At 30.3% G+C, this 19714-nt stretch overlaps 1 protein-coding gene across 11 annotated transcripts in view; it reads left to right on the top strand.

Moving 5' to 3' along the window:
* Window positions 1–19714, top strand: part of LOC107454358 (cytoplasmic dynein 1 intermediate chain 1) — a 40702-nt gene that overhangs the window by 19175 nt on the left and 1813 nt on the right. For all 11 annotated transcript variants that reach the window (XM_087165712.1, XM_087165710.1, XM_087165707.1 and 8 more), the window contains 8 exons: window positions 320–419; window positions 815–940; window positions 1433–1579; window positions 2008–2121; window positions 3054–3174; window positions 11156–11316; window positions 12986–13126; window positions 17400–17525. In XM_087165712.1, the coding sequence (XP_087021838.1) occupies window positions 320–419; window positions 815–940; window positions 1433–1579; window positions 2008–2121; window positions 3054–3174; window positions 11156–11316; window positions 12986–13126; window positions 17400–17525 (1036 nt within the window). The remainder of the gene's footprint in view (window positions 1–319; window positions 420–814; window positions 941–1432; window positions 1580–2007; window positions 2122–3053; window positions 3175–11155; window positions 11317–12985; window positions 13127–17399; window positions 17526–19714) is intronic.

The raw sequence follows: 19714 nt of genomic DNA, 5'->3' as shown, positions 1-19714 counted from the left end.
TTTTAAATTTTTTACAATACCTTAAACCTATAGGTTTAGGGTATGTGATAAATCTTTGTATTACATTTTAATTTCACTCGCATTTATACTTGTATGTTACTAATGTTTTTATTGCATTTAATATATTAAATCTGAATTTAAAATTTTTATGCTGCTATATTTATTGTAATTGAGTAAATTTAGCAATAAAATATGTATTTACTAATGTAGTGTTTACAATTCTGTAAGCACTACATTATCTTCCTTTTTTAAAAATTATTCAATTCATTTCATTTCTGTTTTCTTTATAATTTTGTTATTTAAAAAAAAAATATTTCAGGGACGATAAAAGTGGCATTAAATTGTCATTGAACAGAACATTTTTCGATGACAGATGGTCCAAAAACCGCACTGTAACTAGTTTTGATTGGTCATCACAGGTGAGTTAAGGCGAACTTTTCATTTTTGAAGTTCCTGACATTTTTTATTATAAAATCATAAATTTATTATGCAGAAAGTAATAACTTGTTTATTGTAAAATACTGACATTTTAAATCTTATCTGAAAATTATTTATTTTTATTTATATTTTGTAACATTTTATATGCAAATACAAGAAAATTATTTTTTTTATTGCTCACACTTTTTTATGTTGTATTTTTCTATTTAAAAAAATTTATCCTTATTTATTGCAGAGTTTATGAATTTTTGAAATCAATCCCATTTTTTTTCAAGCTTAAACTAATATGAGCCATTGTAATTTTATTATGCTGTATAATTTTGAAGATTTTTATATGTTATTCTACTACTAATGTTTCATTTGTTGTTTTCACCAGTTTCCTGAATTATTAGTTGCATCTTATAATAATAATGAAGATTCTCCTCATGATCCTGATGGTGTCTGTCTAGTCTGGAATATGAAATTTAAAAAAACTACTCCTGAATACATTTTTCATTGTCAGGTGAAAGAATCATGCTCTTACTACAATTTTGACTAATATTGATTTATAAAAAATGTTATTGTTTTTCTATAATGAGATCACCCTCTTGTTTATCTTAGAAAATGCTGTTTCTTAAGTTGCTTAGTCACATAGTAATAAGTTTTACTTTCTTTTTACTTTTTGTCAGAAATATTTTTGAACTTCTGTTGAACACTTTGTAGAAATTCTTAAGCTTAGAGTTTCATTTTCAATTCAAACAATGATATGATTTTTAACCATTTGAGGATTTGTGAACCTTTGACCCCCATTGCCATATTTTAATTCTGACAACCATCACGCAAAAGTTATGGCAATGGATAACAAACTTCGCTAAAAATCAAACAAGTCAGTTAATGAGTATATTTAAACAATATTTAAGTTTGATTTTAGTTAATATAAAAAATGGTATTTCCATATACTTTTATTTCTTTTTGTGCATTTTGAATACATGATTTTTTTTCTTGTATATTTCAGTCTGCAGTGATGTCTACGTGTTTCGCCAAATTCCATCCGAACTTGGTATTAGGAGGAACATATTCTGGTCAAATAGTGTTATGGGATAACCGTAGTAGCAAAAGGACACCTGTACAAAGGAGTCCATTATCTGCAGCTGCTCATACTGTAAGTAGTATTTGTAAGTGATTTGTTATACCTATTATCTAAATGATTGCTAATTTTTTTTATAAGACTATGAAGCTGTAAATCAAATTCTAAACTCACAAACTTGACCTTCAGCAAAGAAAAAAGTGATTTAGAGTATTTTTTTTTTCCTACCAAATATCTCAAACTAAGTTTCAAATCTAACTACAAAGTGCATCAACAGATGGTGCTTCTGATAGTAAAAGATAATAAAATATTTTCCCCCTGCATCTCAGAGCCTTTCAACTGTAATCTTTTCATGGATGGCTGTTAATTTTTTTCATAGACTTTCCCAAGTTGTTGCTATAATTCGTGGTTACTTTGTAAACATTGTACTGTAGTTTTCATAGTTAGTATAACCAACTGTTGATAAACTTTGCTACTAATTTCGTGTTGTGTTTTAATTTCAGCATCCTGTTTATTGCATACAAGTAGTTGGTACTCAAAATGCCCACAACTTAGTCAGTATATCCACTGATGGTAAATTTTGCACTTGGAGTTTGGATATGCTTTCAACTCCTCAGGTGAACATACATAATATTTTATTCTATCTTTCAAAATAAGTTTCGATGTAAATGCTATATTTCCAAATAAAATGATAAATATAAATCTAATATTTTTTCATTGAAAACCCCAGTAGCTTATACATGTAAATCTTGAACCAAGTACAACTTAAATACACCCATAGCTAGTACATCTTAAACCTAGGTTTTATTCAAGAGAATTCTCCATTGGAAATTATTTACTCATTTAATATTGAAATAGTATTTTTTTACACTCGGCAATATTATATCAAGTTTTTTAAGTCAAATATTATATATTTCATTTATATCAAGTTTCATGTAATTGTATTATATACCTATTATAATGTAGTTAAAATTAATGTTTTTTAATTTATACAATTTGTAATTTAATTTATAGGTTTCTCTACTTCCTAATATCGATTTGTTATTGTACTAATAGAAATTTATTTTCTATTGACATGACAGCCCTTTGTGGACCAAAGTTGGTTGTTGACAGCAGCTAGTGGATTTAAATATCAGCCCAAATTTTAAATTGCTTTATATCAGAGCCTTTGATTATTATGGATTTAAGTTTTTGTTAAAAATATATTTGGATCATATACATTTTATTTTAAAATAAATTGTTATTGTGCTTTTTATATGCATTCATTAGCTTGCTTTATCTATGCATTAATTAATGAATTCATCGAAAATTTATCAAAGTCATTAAAAAATTTCATATAGTATTTCAGAACTGACTGAAATTTTTTTTAAAGTTATTCAAAAGAATTGTAATTCATAAAATATTTGCTATTCATCTTCTGAATTTATATGTTGGTCTTGTAATGAATTAAAAAATATAAATTAAAACTCATGAGAGTTCTTGACTTTGTTTGATTATTAGTGTATCAATAGTCATTTCAAACACATGATACATTTTTATATCATTTTAGGATACAATGGAACTATCCCACCAGAAGCAGTCTAGGCCAGTTTCTGTAACAAGTTTATCATTTCCATCTGGCGATTATAACAATTTTGTTGTTGGGAGTGAAGAAGGAACTATATATACCGGTAAGAGACTGTAGTAATGCTTATTGTTGAATATATTTAAATAATTATTAGTGTTTTGACTATTAGTTTCTCTTAAACCCATTACAGTCTACCTTAATTTATTCAAACTTCAAAATCACAAATGTTTTGATATTAATGAAAAAATACTACTTATTCTATTCTGATATTTAAAAAAAATTCTTTTTCATGAATTTGTTTTGCACTACTCCTTCCTCACTTTCACAAAATATTTTCACAAAAAAAAAAATAATAAAGAAAGAAATTGGAATTGGATAAACGTTGTACAGCTTGTGAAAAGAAAGGGGGGAAATTATTATATTAGTCTATATTTCAAACTACATTTTTTTTATTTTTAAAAAGAAGCATTTTTGTGCATTTTCTATAATTTTATCCTACCAACAGCTTTCTATTACTACTTCTATCAGATTTTGCATATTCTACATTGATTAAGAATATCCCCAGATCAATTTATAATTAAAAAGCAAAATAATTGGGGGGAAAAAATTCTTCAGTATTTGGCATAAACTAAAGTATATATTAGCAAAGTCACTCATCATATAAGTAAGGCATTCCCGTAACAGCCTGTTGTGGGTCTGGAGGTTACTGCTCCACAATTTAATGACCAATAGCATGATAGTAGCAATGTGGTCAGCACTGTGCACAGACCGCCTTTACTTCCCAGCAAGCTGGCAGGTAACAATTGCTGGTTTTGAATACCAGCCATTACTGAGGATTGAACCCCTGTTCTTCACTGTAACTTTTGGGTATTACCAAAAGATATCAAAAAGGAGATAGCTTACCTCCACCAAAAGGCCGGGAACACTTCGTATTAATTAATAGACTTCTATAAATCATATAAATAATTGCAGTTGAGAGTGAAACATTCAATATTAAATTTTATTCACAATCACAAACATATGGACACAAAATATTTACGAACACACACAACAAAAAAACATGCTTCGCTTCGCAGTTCTAAAACAGTTCTCTCTCGAACCAGAGTGTCAGTGTGTGTGGGAGGAGTCGGATTAGCTTAGAGCACGTGATTATCACGCGCTCACTAGATGAAATTAACTGATAGATTAATGATTTTAATTGGAATTTCCAACATCATTTAATTGGAATCTCCAACGTTTTCCCCAACTTCAAGGGGAAACAGCCTCGATGTTGATCGTAGAACTTCACTACCTTTTGTCTTTAACTTTACGAGTCTGATGTTTCCATCTCGTGACGTGAACACTTCGATGACTTTCCCTAGAGGCCAATCCAGTCTCTTTGTGTTGTCACTGGATATCAGCACAACATCGCCTATTTTGATAGGTGAAGAACTTTGCATTTTTCTATCGAATTGTCTCAGCTGTCCCAAATATTCCGAACGAAAACGTTTCCTCAGATCTTGTCTCAATCTTTGACGGTAGGCAAACCTTTTATTCAAAGATTTGTTGTCCAAGAGATCCAGGTCTGGTAGTCCAACTTCTGTGACCTCTTGAAGGAATATGCTGGGAGTAAGAGGCACTAGATCACTTATATCTTCACTGACGTACGTGAGAGGTCGTCCATGGATGATACTTTCACAATCACATAAGACAGTATTTAATTCTTCGAAGTTGAGAGACGTCCGACCTAAGACTTTGCGAAGTATTCGCTTGAGAATTCCAATCAAACGTTCCCAAAAGCCACCCCACCAAGGTGCAGATGGGGGGATAAACTTCCAGTTAATCTTATTCATTGCACTGTTTTTAACTACTGCATCCCAATTAATCTTTTTAAGAAGATTGTTCGCTCCAACCAAGTTTGTTCCGTTATCAGAGTAAACGATAGCTGGTCTTCCTCTACGAGCCACATATCTTCGAAAAGTCTGTAGAAAACTTTCAGTGGACAGTGAAGTAGTCAGTTCCAGATGAATTGCTCTAAACACAGCACAAGTATAAATGACAATCCATGACTTCTGATTTTCTTTCAGATAGAGAGGTCCTGTAAAATCTATTCCTGTAATTTCAAATACAGAAGCTGCTCTTAGACGGTCAACAGGCAAAGGAGCTGTTGGAGTTGCGATAGGTCGTGAATCGAATCGTTTGCAAATTATGCACTTTCTGATAACTTTGCGAACAGTCTTTCTGTACTTCAGAATCCAGAACTCTTCTCTGAGTTGGGTCATTACAATCTGAACACCTGCATGACCAAGAGAACAATGTTTCCAGTGAACAAGCTTTTCAACTATTGGATGATCACTTGGTAACACAATAGGAAATTTGAAATTCTCCAAGTCGTCTTTTAACGAGAGTCTAGTCTTAATTCGAAAAAGTCCATTATCATCCTCAAGAACTTGGAGATTCTGTAGACGTTTATCATGAGATCCCGTGAAAGATTCTCGCTGTGCTATTTTTAGCAACGAAACGAAATTTCAGTTCTGTTCCTTTCTTCCACAGTTATGTTTCCAAATTTTCTAGCATCTTTCTTCTTCTTACAATTATCCAAAAATCTGTAAGCCCAGGAAATAACTACAGTACAGAACCATTTATCCGGGACCCAGAAAACCGGGAAATCAGAAAACCGGGAAAAATTTCGCTTCGTTTTCCCGCCATTTTGAACTGGAAGGATGGAGAAAAAATGCGGAAGTGTTACTCATTTTTGAAGTTTAGTAGGAAAAAGGGTGGGTGGGTGGAGTCATATGTCAAGAGAAAACTTGATTATTTCATCTGTAACCTTGAAGTTCTTTAGGACGGGAAGGGGCCGGAAAAGGGGAAACTTTTTACTTTCATCCCTGCATTCCCAAGAATTTGTGGTTTTCAGATAAGCTACCGTCAATCAAAAAGGGAGTGGCATGCTGTTTTCGTTTTTTCTTTGATTTATGTGGGGGGCGGGGAACAAGCATTGCACACGAATATCGTTGAATAGAAGGTGAAAGAGAAATAAAAAGAAAAATATATCCCTATACATTACTAAGTAAAAAAAAAAAATCTGAAATGGGAGTACAAATTGGAATACGAAAACGATTAAAATTGTACGACAAATTTTAGTTCAATAATAAAGTAAGAATATAGTTAAGTTGATCATTTAAAAAAAGATTACATTTTATCATTAAAAAAGTAATCAGAATAATTTCGCAAAATAAAACTTAAAACACAATTGGAAACAATTGTCAGAGAATTTGACACTACTAAATTGCGAGATTTCGCTTCCGTTTTCAGTACTGTAATTTGCGCTAGCGCAACACAGAATTTTAAAAAAAAATCCGATTTTTACCGGACCGACGTTATTTTTTGCATCTTTAAGATTCTTCTATTATTCTTAATCATTTCTGGAATGTTGTCTATTAGAAGTCCGAGTCAAGGAACTTGTTAACATGATAGAACTTTTTTTTTTTAATCTTTTATTTTTTTCTCCAGTTTTTTCATTTTTTTTATCCGTGATTTATTATGACAAATTATTGTTCTATAATTTCTGACAATACATCGTTATTACAATTTAAAAAGTTTTTTTTTCTGTTATATTAATTTATTTGACACTAATTAACGAAACAATATTTTTCGATTAAATAAATTCAGATTCTTTCGTTTAATCATGATTTCAAATTTTGCTTGATGTGGAATCGCATTTGCTTTCGTTAAAAATCCTCTGATTTTATAAAAAAAAATTAGCGGAAAAGATTGTTTAATAATGAAGCATACAATTATTTATTAATAAAATTAAAAATAAAAAAGGCAGATTGCAGCTTTCCCTTTTTAAAAGCGATTTATTTCTGATTTCAATACCCTTTTTTTTTTTCCTCCTGTCGTTCACAATAAATTTCGTACTTCATAAATTATATCTTTTTATTCATGAATTTTAAGATAATTTCTTTTTAAGTCAGTAGATTTTATAATCTCCCGGTTTTAATATTTATGATAGAGCCCTTTCTAGTTACTGTTTCCATTTGGTAATTTTCCAGCTTTGTTTTTTTTTTATTTTTATTTAATTTGATTTTATTTAGTTTATTATAATTTTCCTCAACTTTAATTAAATTAATAACTTCAATTAACTTATATATTTAATTTGTTTCCTTGTGTGTATTATGATCAAAATAAGTTATCTTTATTAATTTCGCTGTTTTCCCATCTTAATTTTTATTTTTTTATCTATCCATCTTATTTGTGATTTAATTTTTTTTTTATAGAAAATCTAAACGTATTGCATTGTTATAATTTTTTCTCCTTCGATTTTTAAAAACGTTCGCCAGTTGGTTAAATACGTTTTAATTTCCTTTAAATATAAATAAAATGTTGAATATTTCATTAATTTAGTTGTTTTGGGGGATGACTGTTGAAAAGCTGGTCTTATTAATTTATTGATTAATTAGTTCTCCCTTAAGATTTAATTTTTTTTTTAATACTTTAGGGGATAGTTTATTTATTTTATATCTAATGATTAAAAATATAAGTTTTTATAGTTTATTTATTTTTAATATTTATTTATTTGCTTATCTGTTGGTAAAATGCATTATTTTTTAGTTAGTTATTCTTTTTGTGATTTAACTTAATAAATAAGGATTAATTTTAAATATGGATTGTTTACATATTTGTTAGTTTCTTTATAGAACGGTCTGATATTAGATGCTAAAAATATGCTTTGTTTTACAAACTCATTGGTGCTTTTCTTTCCAATAATATATTGGATTTTAATTAGCGTTTAAATTTTAGTTTTTTTTTTAAAATCAGTTTTGAAATGACACGCAAAATCAATAAGATAATCTTGCTATTTTTAGCAATGTAATTTAACAACTACTTGACCTGTCTTAATCCCTACCAACCACCTTCTGTAAAATGGATGACTCATGGGACATCTGGTCTTTACTATTAGAAAGAATAGTTTAAAATAATTTCACATCTTGACCTTCACCTCCAGATGGGCAGATATTTTACACGCAGCTTCATTTATTTGACATTGGTTCCACCCCCTTCTCTGACATTAGTAGATCATCCATCATTTGTCTACTTGTGCTAGGATTAGTTAAAACGTGTTAGGAATCTTTTTTAGAGTGTGAAAAATTTATTTTAATTTTGAAATTTTATAGCACTAGTCGTATATTTTGTGATTTTGAAAGAAAATGTCTTCGTCTATTTCAACGTCTAAAAAAAGAAAGCACGTGAGTTTATCGATAAAAACGAAAGTAGAAATTTAAAAAAAATTAGATGAAGGTTCTTCAGTAAAATCTCTTAGTGAGATTTATAACGTAGGGACTCAAACCATTTATGATCTTCGAAAAGACGGTCAAAAGAAAAAAATACTGGCTCTATTTTCAAATTCCGAGCGAGAAGATGCAATGAAAAAACGGAAGACTTTGCATCAGGCAAAAAATGAGGATGTCGACAAAGTATTAATGGAGTGGATAAGACAGAGAAGATCAGAAAACTTTCCTTTAACTAGACAAATAATTATGGCTCAAGCGAAAAATTTTCATGATGAGCTAGGCATAGAAAAAAATTGCGAATACAGCATAGGATGGTTTGCCAGATTCAAAGAGAGAAACGGCATTCGATTAACGAAATTTTGCGGTGAAAAAGCCTCAGCCGATATAGAAGCCGCTGAAAATTATGTAGATTTTGTGCTGAATGTGGTTCAGACTCAGAACTTGACCCTAGAGCAAATTTTTAACGTTGATGAAACGGGTCTGTATTACAAGTATCTACCAGATACTACCTATACTACAACAGATGAAATCAATCCTGGTGGCTTCAAAATTGCGAAGGATAGGCTGACATTATTAGCCTGCGCGAATGCAGCGGGCACATGTAAATTGAAACTGACTGTTGTCGGCAAAAGTAAAAATCCACGGGCATTAAAAGGTGTCAAAGTTTTGCCTGTAATTTATACAGCTAATAAAAAAGCTTGGATCACGCAGGAACTTTTCACGGAATGGTTCAAGAAGGAATTTGTGCCTAAATCACGCGCACATTGTAAATCGGTGGGATTGCCCGATGACTGTAAAATTGTTTTGTTTTTAGACAACTGTACGGCACATCCACCTGCAGCCGTTTTAACTGCCAGTAATATTGAAATTCAATATCTCCCCCCAAACTGTACGTCCTTGATACAGCCTCTCGATCAAGGCATTTTACGCAGCTTGAAATGCCGCTATAAGGTTGAGTTTTTAAAGAAGCTGATCGACGCAGCAAATGAAGGAAAATCAGTCCAAGATTTTCTGAAAACATTCACCGTGAAAGATGCTATATGGTTGTCAGCGAAAGCATGGAAATTTGTTTCCCACGATACATTAACTCACGCATGGCGGCAGTTAATTCCGACTTGTATTTTTTTAGAAGAAGATGTTGACGACTCTCCTTTTGAAGGGTTTAAAATTTCAAAAGAAAAAGATTTTCAAAATGAGCTCCGGGAATACTCTCGAAAATGGTTAGAGCGGGACTTAATGTCAGAAGCAGAGGTTAATGAGTGCTTTAATATAGATAACGACGTTCCAATTGTAAACGAAATGACAGATTCTGAAATTATTCAGATGGTGTTGAACCCAGGCGCAGAACAAAACGAAAGTGACGACGAAGATGAAGCTGAACAAGTATCTGTCATATCTAATGAACGATGTATCCAACTAACTAAAGAACTAATAGCTGGAATGGAACAGAAGTCATTTATTGAGGAAACTCATGTAATGGCTGTTTATAAAATCCAACAGTTGTTTCTCAATCAAAAACCAAAGTTTCGTCAGCTAAAAGTTGATGAAATGTTTAAAAAATAAATATATGCGAATTTTGTAATTTTTAAACTTACTTTTCTTGTCAAAACTTTTAAATGTTATTAAAATATTATTTTTCTATTTTTGTTAATTGAAGAGAACTTTTCTTTTCTTAAAATGTTTTACTTTGTTTTCATTGTAATTTGGGTTCGATAAAACATCGATAAACTACGTTTTTTTGCCGATCCAGAAAACCGGGAAATTCAGACCTCCACCAAAAGGCCGGGAACACTTCGTATTAATCCATAGACTTCTATAAATCATATAAATAATTGCAGTTGAGAGTGAAACATTCAATATTAAATTTTATTCACAATCACAAACATATGGACACAAAATATTTACGGACACACACAACAAAAAAACATGCTTCGCATCGCAGTTCTAAAACAGTTCTCTCTCGAACCAGAGTGTCAGTGTGTGTGGGAGGAGTCGGATTAGCGTAGAACACGTGATTATCACGCGCTCACTAGATGAAATTAACTGATAGATTAATGATTTTAATTGGAATTTCCAACAGTAACAGTTCAGTTCCATAACCTCTAAGTCAGCGTGGCTCACTCGTCTTATCATATGTTCAATATCATTTTATCTGAACGAAATTAATTTTTAAAAATAATTTTTGTCCATATGATGGTCAGTTCTTTTTTAAGGATAGTAAACTTAATAGTAATATATCTATTTTGTTTTTGTTACGGATGTGTGTACTTCATTCAAAAAATTACAAGAAAGAAACATAATTTTTTTCTTGTGTGTATTATAAAATTGATAACATATTTTGCTGCTTATCTATTAATAATTTACTTTATAATGTTCATTAATAATTACTGAATTTTTTGCCTGTAGTGATTTTAAACTGTATCAATATTATTGTAAAATTTTTAAGTTGAATTTTAATTATTAAAATTCACTAAAAATTTTAAAAATTATTCTTTTTCTATACTTTAGTATGTGCATTGTATCTAAAATGAGTATCACTTTTGTATTAAAATAAATATCTTGGGAAAGTGTTCTATATTTCTATTTAAACATTTTATACAACCTTTAAAAAAATTACATTCTCATACAACTTGAAAATATTTTTGATTTCTTTTGAATTTAGAAAAAGAAAAAAAACTCCTACAATCTGAAATCAAGAATACCTTGAATTATCCATAATCAGAGCAGAAGGAGTCAAATTCCACTGTACTAGATTCAATATTCTATTGAAGTGTTCTTTTTTATAATGTGAATTTTTGTTCCTTATTTTAGCATCTAGACATGGAAGCAAGGCTGGCATTCATGAACTCTATGAAGGACATCAAGGTCCTATAACTGGCATCAGTTCTCACAGTGCTCAGGGACATATTGATTTTTCCCATTTATTTTTATCCTCTTCCATGGATTGGACTGTAAAACTCTGGAGTTTAAAAGTATGTAATATTTTTAGGGTTATGTTATGAAGAAATTGATTATAATCAGAAATTAATTTAGGCTTTTAAATTTATTAGAAAAAAAAACTTAAAAGCAAACTAATTTGCTTAGCATTCTCTTATATTTGTTATATTTGTGCCGATATCCAAACTAGTTTAAAAGAATTTTCTATTTCCATCAAAATTAATAATTAATTTCAATGCTAATTTATAAAATAAAGGATGTTGGAGATTTCTTAAGCCTTTTTTTTTTTTGCCTTAAGGGTTATGCATTATCTGGCTTAAAGGTATCCATCCAATGGTACAGGTTCAGAAAGTTCTGATATGGGAGTGTTTTTCTCGGTTTGGTCTAGATCTCTTAATTCCTGTGGTTGAACACATAAACTCTGAGATGTGTGTTTACATTCTAGGCAATGCTGCTCCCCCAACTCAATGATAATATGTCAGGGGAGACTCCTTGCTCTACTAACAGGACAACTGCTCCAATCACTCATTGAAACTTGAGCAGCCATGGTTTGATGAAAAGGTGTTCAAAAATGAAAAGGCCAAAAATGAGCAGGCCCACCCCAAATCCCATTGCACATCTACAGGACAAAATAAAATATAAATAGTTATTTTTTTTTGAATTTTAAAAATATTTATTTTTTAGCATGCTCCATTTAGTGAAATCGATATACAATATAAGTTACGTTGACATTAGCAAAAAGAAAATAAAACACTAAGCACAAGACAGGTGGGGTATTGAAAGAAAGATAAGGAATTTCATTGAAAAATTGGAAATCAGTCAGTTGTAAGCAAAGTATGAAAAGTCTGGTGGCTATTGTAGTCCACTAGTGACAATATGTTTAAAAAGATCGTATCTGTGCGAATCCAGTTGAGGGCAGAAGAATAAAACAGGTTCAATACTTTATTTTGGTCACAGGTGCAAAGAGGAGAATCTATATGACTCAAACTGTGAAGATAGTCATTAGCTCTATCTTGCACCGATGGGAATTTTTTTTTCAACATTACCGTTTGCCACAATGCTATGGTTTTTTGATAAATTTTATGTTTTATCAAAGATTTTGGAATCTTATTAAAACTGATAGCGAGATGTGATTCAGCCGCAGCTTAAAACCTAGATTGTGTAACCAACCAAATCGCCTGCACTCCCATCATTCACTTCTGTGATGGACGCCTTATAGCTACCCATCAAAAACTGTTGATAAATCTTCCTAGGCTGGTGCACCCTATTATCAATGCAAAAGAAGGATCAACATCATATTAATACATATATACATCCATGCTCTTCAAGTCTGTGCCACTGGGTTTTTGATTACAAAGTCAAATTATTAGTTTTTTTGACATTAGGAGTCATCCAATTTTAAATCACTTTCTGGAAACAACTGGATCTATGATTTTTTGATAAAAAATGATTCCATATAATTCTGACACATTATTAAAAAATTTGTAAAGCAAATTTTGAAAATAAATTCTTATTTTAAACTGTGCCAATTTCTTTAAAAAAATTGACAAATTTATCCCACTCCAAATCAAAAAAAGTACAATTAATTGAAGATAAACTTATGCTATTGTGCAAAGAATTATTATGTCTTTCATAAGTAATTAATTTGCACATTGCTATTTGTAAAACATGATGTAATAAAGTTTTTTGTGGTTATCTTTTCAGGATAGTAAACCTCTTTATTCCTTTGAAGATAATGGTGATTATGTGTGTGATGTTGCTTGGTCACCAGTACATCCTTCTGTTTTTGCCTGTGTTGATGGAATGGGCAGGTTAGATGTTTGGAACCTCAATAATGACACTGAGGTAGGTACTAGGCACATAAATTTTTTCAAAATCGGAGGGCTTTTTTTGTATTAGTTTTAATATGCTTTTTATTTTATTAAAGAAATTACACCTCCTGTGGGGAGAGTCACATTGACAATGTCAACATTCATCTATGACAAGGTACTCTAACATAGAATCTAGTTAACATGCCTTATATACTTGAGAATTGAAGTCGTATTTTTGTAGTGGTAGACACACTACAGTACTCCCCCACCAGAATTTTATCTCGATAGAATTTCGATGAATGGATACCACTAGTTGATTCATTGCTCTTTTGCGAGAAACCAGGAGAGCTGTATTAAGTTCACGGTCGTGGTCACTCCTATGTTGCCATTAGCAGTCACGTTTATACAGGCCAAAGTTGTGTGTAATCAAGTCAACTGTTCAATGGGGACCATCCATTGAAATGTGAGTTTCTGTCATGGTAGGCGTGTTCACATCTCGTCCAAAGGTCCTCAATGGGGGGCAGAAGTTATCGACTATGCCAACCTTCATCTATGAAACGGTATCCCAACATAGATTGAGTTAACATGTCTTATGTACTAGAGAATTGGAATTGTATTTTTGTAGAGGTAGACATACTATACCTCCCTCAGTTATATTTTAAGAGTTTTTCTTTCTTAGATTTTAAAAACTAAGATTATTGAAGTTTAACTAAAGTTTTCAATTTAAGATTATCGCCACTTATCCAATTTGGGATCGATCATTGCTGTGTCGATAATAGTTTGACTATTTTTCATTCTTCTGAAAAATAGATAAGTATCAAATCATTAGAGCTTTTCACTTTATAAGGTTATGGTTACAAAACAATTGTTTCTTTACTATCTGTTTGGTGCAGAATTTCCTTTTATAGATCTTCTGCCATTAAATTGCCCCTTCAATTAAATTCACAGGTAATACAGTATTTTTTTCAACTCGTGCACAAAAAAATTCTGGTAAAGATTGTGTTGAAAACAGTTGACTACTTTTGTCATCTTTTGTTTTATTGGTGTCTGTGCATGTGGTAACTTTAATCAGCTATTTTTATCATTTCTTCTTATTTCACTGTTAATTCATTTTTTTGTGAATTTTTAAAGATTATTTTATATTTAGGCTTCCCAAATTCAGTTCTGGTTAATAACCGATTCAAAGTAATTCAGCATAATTTTTCTGAATGAAAGTTATTCTACAAAAGTACATTATAATCTAGCTTCTATAGCATAAATTTATTCACCTAGTGGATTTGTTCCATATTATATTTGTATTCTTGCCCTCAATCTGTATGCATATTATTTCTTTCAAATATTTAGTTGAATACTTCAATTATTTTCCCATTCCATTTAAATAAATTCTAAAATAATATTAAGTTATGAAATGTTTATTTCCCCTATTAATATGATTTTTGTGCACGAAACTCTATATTTGTTCAAATAATGGTACAGTTACAAATAATAATGTGGAATGTAAATATTGAAAGTGTATTTTGTAATTTTTTTTGTCTGAAAAGTTAAGTTCAAAAATGTGATGTTTGATAATACCGTCAAACTCCGCTATAGTGAACACGGTTTATAGTGAACTCCCAGATATAGTGAACGAAATGTTCGGTCCCGTGCCTTGCTATACGCGGATAATGTTATTTTTTGTGGATATAGTGAACAAAAAAAGTGAGGAAGTTGGATATTATAAACTTTTTTCTGTCTTCGACTGATTTTTAAAAAAATTTTTTTTAATAATTTGGGAAATTTCTTCTTCAAATTAAATACATAGACCGATTTTCAAAACCATCTATAGAGGGGAATGTAGCGCTAAGCATTTTTTCTTGTTTGCTTCTTTTATCTCACTTTCCCATCCCTAAGCAAACCAAGCAGATGTTTCCAACCCAGGCAGACGATGCACCTGTAAGGTGTCAGTGGGATCAATATGCATTTTCTGTCAGAGGGAATGAGTAATTATTCATTATTGGTCAAAGGGTTGGACACTAATATGTGTTGATTAGGCCCTCATCTCAACTCCTTTTTGCTCTCAGTTCAGTTAAAAAAAATTCAGCAAACAAGTGTCTCAAATTTAACTATGGCGAGAAGTAAACATAAAACGTTCTCTATTGATGATAAAATGGGCATAATCAGAAAATTTTAAAATGGATGCAATCAAGCTGATATTTGTAGGGAATATGAACTATCCAAATCTGCACTTTGTAACATATAGAAAAATTATTAATAATTTCTGCTCATGAGAAAAATTTGGATGGCAGAAAAAAGTTGAGAAAAGCAGATCAGAAGAATGTTGAAGAAGCATTACTGAAGTGATTATCCAATCGAAGAAGCTGCAATCTTCCAGTATCTGGACAAATGTTGATGAATTTGCAAAGCGATTTTATGAGACTACTTTTATGTGCTCGAATGGCAGGTTAGACAGGTTTAAAAAAGCGGAATAACAGAAATTCAGGAAAAATTATATGAGAGTCAGGAAGTGTTTCCATATCTGATGTTGAGGATTGCTCATCAGCTAAAGATTACTATTTTTTTTTTGTATGCAAGACGAAGAGTAATGAAAAATAACATATTTTTTGCTACTACATAATATTTTTTAGTCATTTATTTGAATAATGTGTAATGAAAGGGAGGAGTTTGGGAACCATTAGATAAATTGCCTGCTTAACGGATATAGTGAACTCCCGGTTATAGTGAACTGAAATTTTGGTCCCTTGAAGGTTCACTATAGCGGGGTTTGACTGTATTATAGTTTAGAAATTAAGAGATGATATAGAATTGCAAATATTAGAATTTCTAGCTTTATTTTTAGGTTGAGGGATGGACTTGGCTTGAAAGTAATTGGCTTTTGTAGAAAAATATGAAGTAAATTTGATAACATGAACCAGGGAGCTTTCAAACATATAATTTATAATTTGTAGGGGAGAGTCGGGTAGCCCCGCCCACTGTCAATTTCATATGTATAGAATATTTTTTCAAGTCAATGGGCCATCAGACATTAATTGTTATATTAAAAAAAGATTATTTTCAAAGTTTCAAGTATTTATGCAGCTGGTAACATGGTAAACAATAGTTTTGAAAATATGTTGAATACAGCAGTCATGAAATTAAGAAAAATTGGTTGAATGTTTCGGTTAAACTTCATTTTAATACTAAAAAAATAATTTTTTCTATACATACAGCCTTAAAGTATGTAGTCTTAAGTTTAATTTGCATAAAGAAAGAAGTTTGTATGTAAAAAATTGTTTGAGTAATTACAAATTTACAAAAAAATTGGATTTCGGGTAGCCCCGCTCACATGAATGTCGGGTATCTCCGCCCAATTTTATTTCGTCGATAAATGTAGGGTTGCAAAGATTATTATTTTATTGCTTCAAATTTGAATGTTATATGCATTTTTAACAACAAATATATGTTTTAATATTATATGAAACATAAATTTATATATTTAAAAATGAAAAATTAAATATTTTTAAAATGTAATTGATATATCCAAATTAAATTTAATATCAAGAAATCATAAATATTATGATAAGCTATTTGCTTACTTATTTATTTTCACTTATTTGTGAACGAATCAGTCTGCAGAAGCATTTGAATGCAATCAAAATACAAAGTGAATTTGTAATTTTATAAGAAGTATTTTATATTAAGTTTATAAGAAGAGATGAACCAAATAAGTTACATTGAAAAACAACTATTGTTATTAATTATTGTTACTTAAATTAAATTATTTTCGTTAAATATTTAATATAAATATATATTAATATTATAATATATTAATATACATTAATAATGATAAAAAGTATGACATTTGTTGTTATTAAATGATAGAATTCACTAAAAGTATATAAATATGTAATAAATAAAATAATTTTGTGATAAAAATGATAAATGAGGTTTATCTATTGTCAATACATTGGTCATTCTCATTTACACCTGAAAAAATAGCCAAAAAACACAATTTTTGTAACTGGGCGGGGCTACCCGACACATTTTGAAAAGAGCTGAAAAACATGTTTTTTTAAATTTCTATTTTTTTTAAGTTTAACTATTCTTTTTTTGGTTTATTCTTTTTGCATTATTTAATTAGATGATAAAACAATAGAAACATACAAAAATGTTGATTATTATTTAGTATTATACAGAAATATAAGCAATACTCCTTAAGTGAGCGGGGCTACCTGACTCTCCCCTATATATTAGTTAGCAACACATTTCATTAATGTTTGTTGAATATTATTTTATTGCATTCATTAAGAATATTTATTTATTTTAATTAGCTTCCAATCGTGAGTACTGTTGTGGATGGCAATCCAGCTTTAAATAGAGTTGTATGGACTCCATCTGGTCATCAGCTTGCAGTTGGTGATGATTTTGGAAAAGTTTATGTGTATGACGTTGGAGAAGTAAGATTGCAATTTTTATATTATCACGCCTCTTAATAGAAATGTCATTATAATAAATATTTGGAAATATTGATAAAAGAAAATGTTTAGTGCTATTCTTATCAAATATGAATTTCAGAAAATATTTGTTAAGATCTGTAGCGCAATAAACAATGTTTGATTATTTTATTTTTAGTGGTACATTTATTGTTTCAGAAATTAGATAATATGAAATCAATATATATTAAATTGGTGTGTTTACCCTGCTAAAAAGGAATATCAAATATATTATGAATGTTTTTTTTTTTTACTTAATAATGATCTGTTTAATACTTGTCTTATTCAATTTTCAATTTATTTTTCAATTGGTGTCTTTTTTTTCTCAAAAGTTATTTTTTTTAATATCTGAAAAACCATTTCTTTTGTCCTTGTAAGTAAGAACAAAAAATGTTTCTTGGTTTTGCCCATCGTTCATCGATATATGTTTGTCGATTTTTTTTCTTTCTTTCCCATTTGCATTGACGATTGTTTATTTTTCTTGCAATTATAAGTAATTTGTATTGGTATTTTTTCTTTTTAGTTGGTATCTACAATTGCTCTTTTTTTTCTTTTCCATTTGTACTAGCAATTGTTCTTTTATTGCTTTACAATGATTCTTTATTGATTACAATGATTACAAACAATATCTATATATTTTTTTAATTTTTAACTACTACAGTTTTTTTTAATATATATTTTTACCAAAAATTATTTTGATCAATATCGTTTTGTTACCTTAATTCTTATTCCATAATATTTTGTTTATACCCACAGTTGTTTTCAATTTATAGCAATATTTCTTTTCTATTTGTAATAACAATTAAAGATCAAGGGGAAAGATCAGTTTATGTCCATGAATGCTGATTCTAGGAAAAAATCAAAATTCAAAGCTGATATAAACCTTTTTTCTCGAAAACAGCTCTCTACCCTTCACAAAAGTTTTGTTAAAGTTAGGCTAGGAAATATCTTCATGATAGTATTGTTGAAATCAGATTAGCAATTGTATTAACAACAAAACAGGAGCTTCAACACAGCAGGCATGGAAACGCCGAACATGGCGACCCAAAACAACGCTTACTAGAACATTTTGCAAAAAAAGGAAAGACAGATAAACCCGGAAATCGGGTAGCACACTGACAGAAAACAGCCCATTGATTAGATTTAAGTTAGTGGGAAACGGGTGAAATGGTCAATCAGGACTAAATAGAGCCCTAACTGCAAGAAAAGAAACCCTGTCGGAAAAGGAGTGGGGATGAAGCAAGAGGAAGGTAGCAAAACTTCAACATGGAGAGGGAAAAAAGAAAAATTTTATTCTTGTGGAAAATTATAAAGAAATCAGTGGTCTAAAGTAGCATAAAAAGGGCAAACATCCTTAAAACCAATTGAAAATTAACACAAAAAACTAATATCTAAGAAGGAACATTAAATAAAGACAAAAAAAATGTATGCTTATTGAATTCGAAAATTGAATGTGACACTTAGAAATCAAAATTGAATGTGACACTTAGAAATCCTCAAAATGCTATTGGTGGCGTTTCAATCGTCATTTTTGTGAAAGATGGAGATAAGCCATTCTTTCCTCTTGATCTTCAATTGTTTTGTTCTTTTCCATTTGTATCAAGAATTGTTTTTCTATTCCCTCCCCATTTTCACCAAGCATTTTTCCTCTCCTTCTTTTCCCTTTACACCAACTATTTTTTCTTCTCCATTTGTTAATTTAAATCCTAATATCTTTCTTTTCAGCTTTGTTTTTAAATTGTATGCATTCTAAAACATTTTAAAATATAGTGAAACCTCCAGGAAAGACCACCTCTGTGTAACGACTTCCTCTATTTACGACCAGTTTTAGGAAACATGGAATTTTTTCCATAGGCTTTGAGTTGAAGGAAACCTTTAGGAAAGTCCTTCGAAACCTCTCCCAGTGACCGGGCAAACCTTTGCATCAAATGCGGTGAATTTCAAAGAAGGAAATACGAAAAAATATCAAAACAATATTAGCTAAACAAATAGATTTATATGTATTGAAAATATTTGTGATTGACTCTTATTAAGAGAGCTCTTTTTGACGATTTCAGAAAGAGTTTGACAACCTCATGTTACAATCAGAGTGCACTAAAGACAATGCTATCAATGATTTAGTTTTAGAGTAAAAAGTTTCAATTAGAAAGAAA

Source organism: Parasteatoda tepidariorum, chromosome 6 (assembly GCF_982258835.1).
Source record: "Parasteatoda tepidariorum strain Cologne lab strain chromosome 6, Ptep-v5.0, whole genome shotgun sequence".
In the NCBI taxonomy this organism is placed as follows: Eukaryota; Metazoa; Arthropoda; class Arachnida; order Araneae; family Theridiidae; genus Parasteatoda; species Parasteatoda tepidariorum.
Note: the sequence above shows the minus strand (reverse complement) of the source record. Positions and strands in the feature narration are given on the sequence as shown.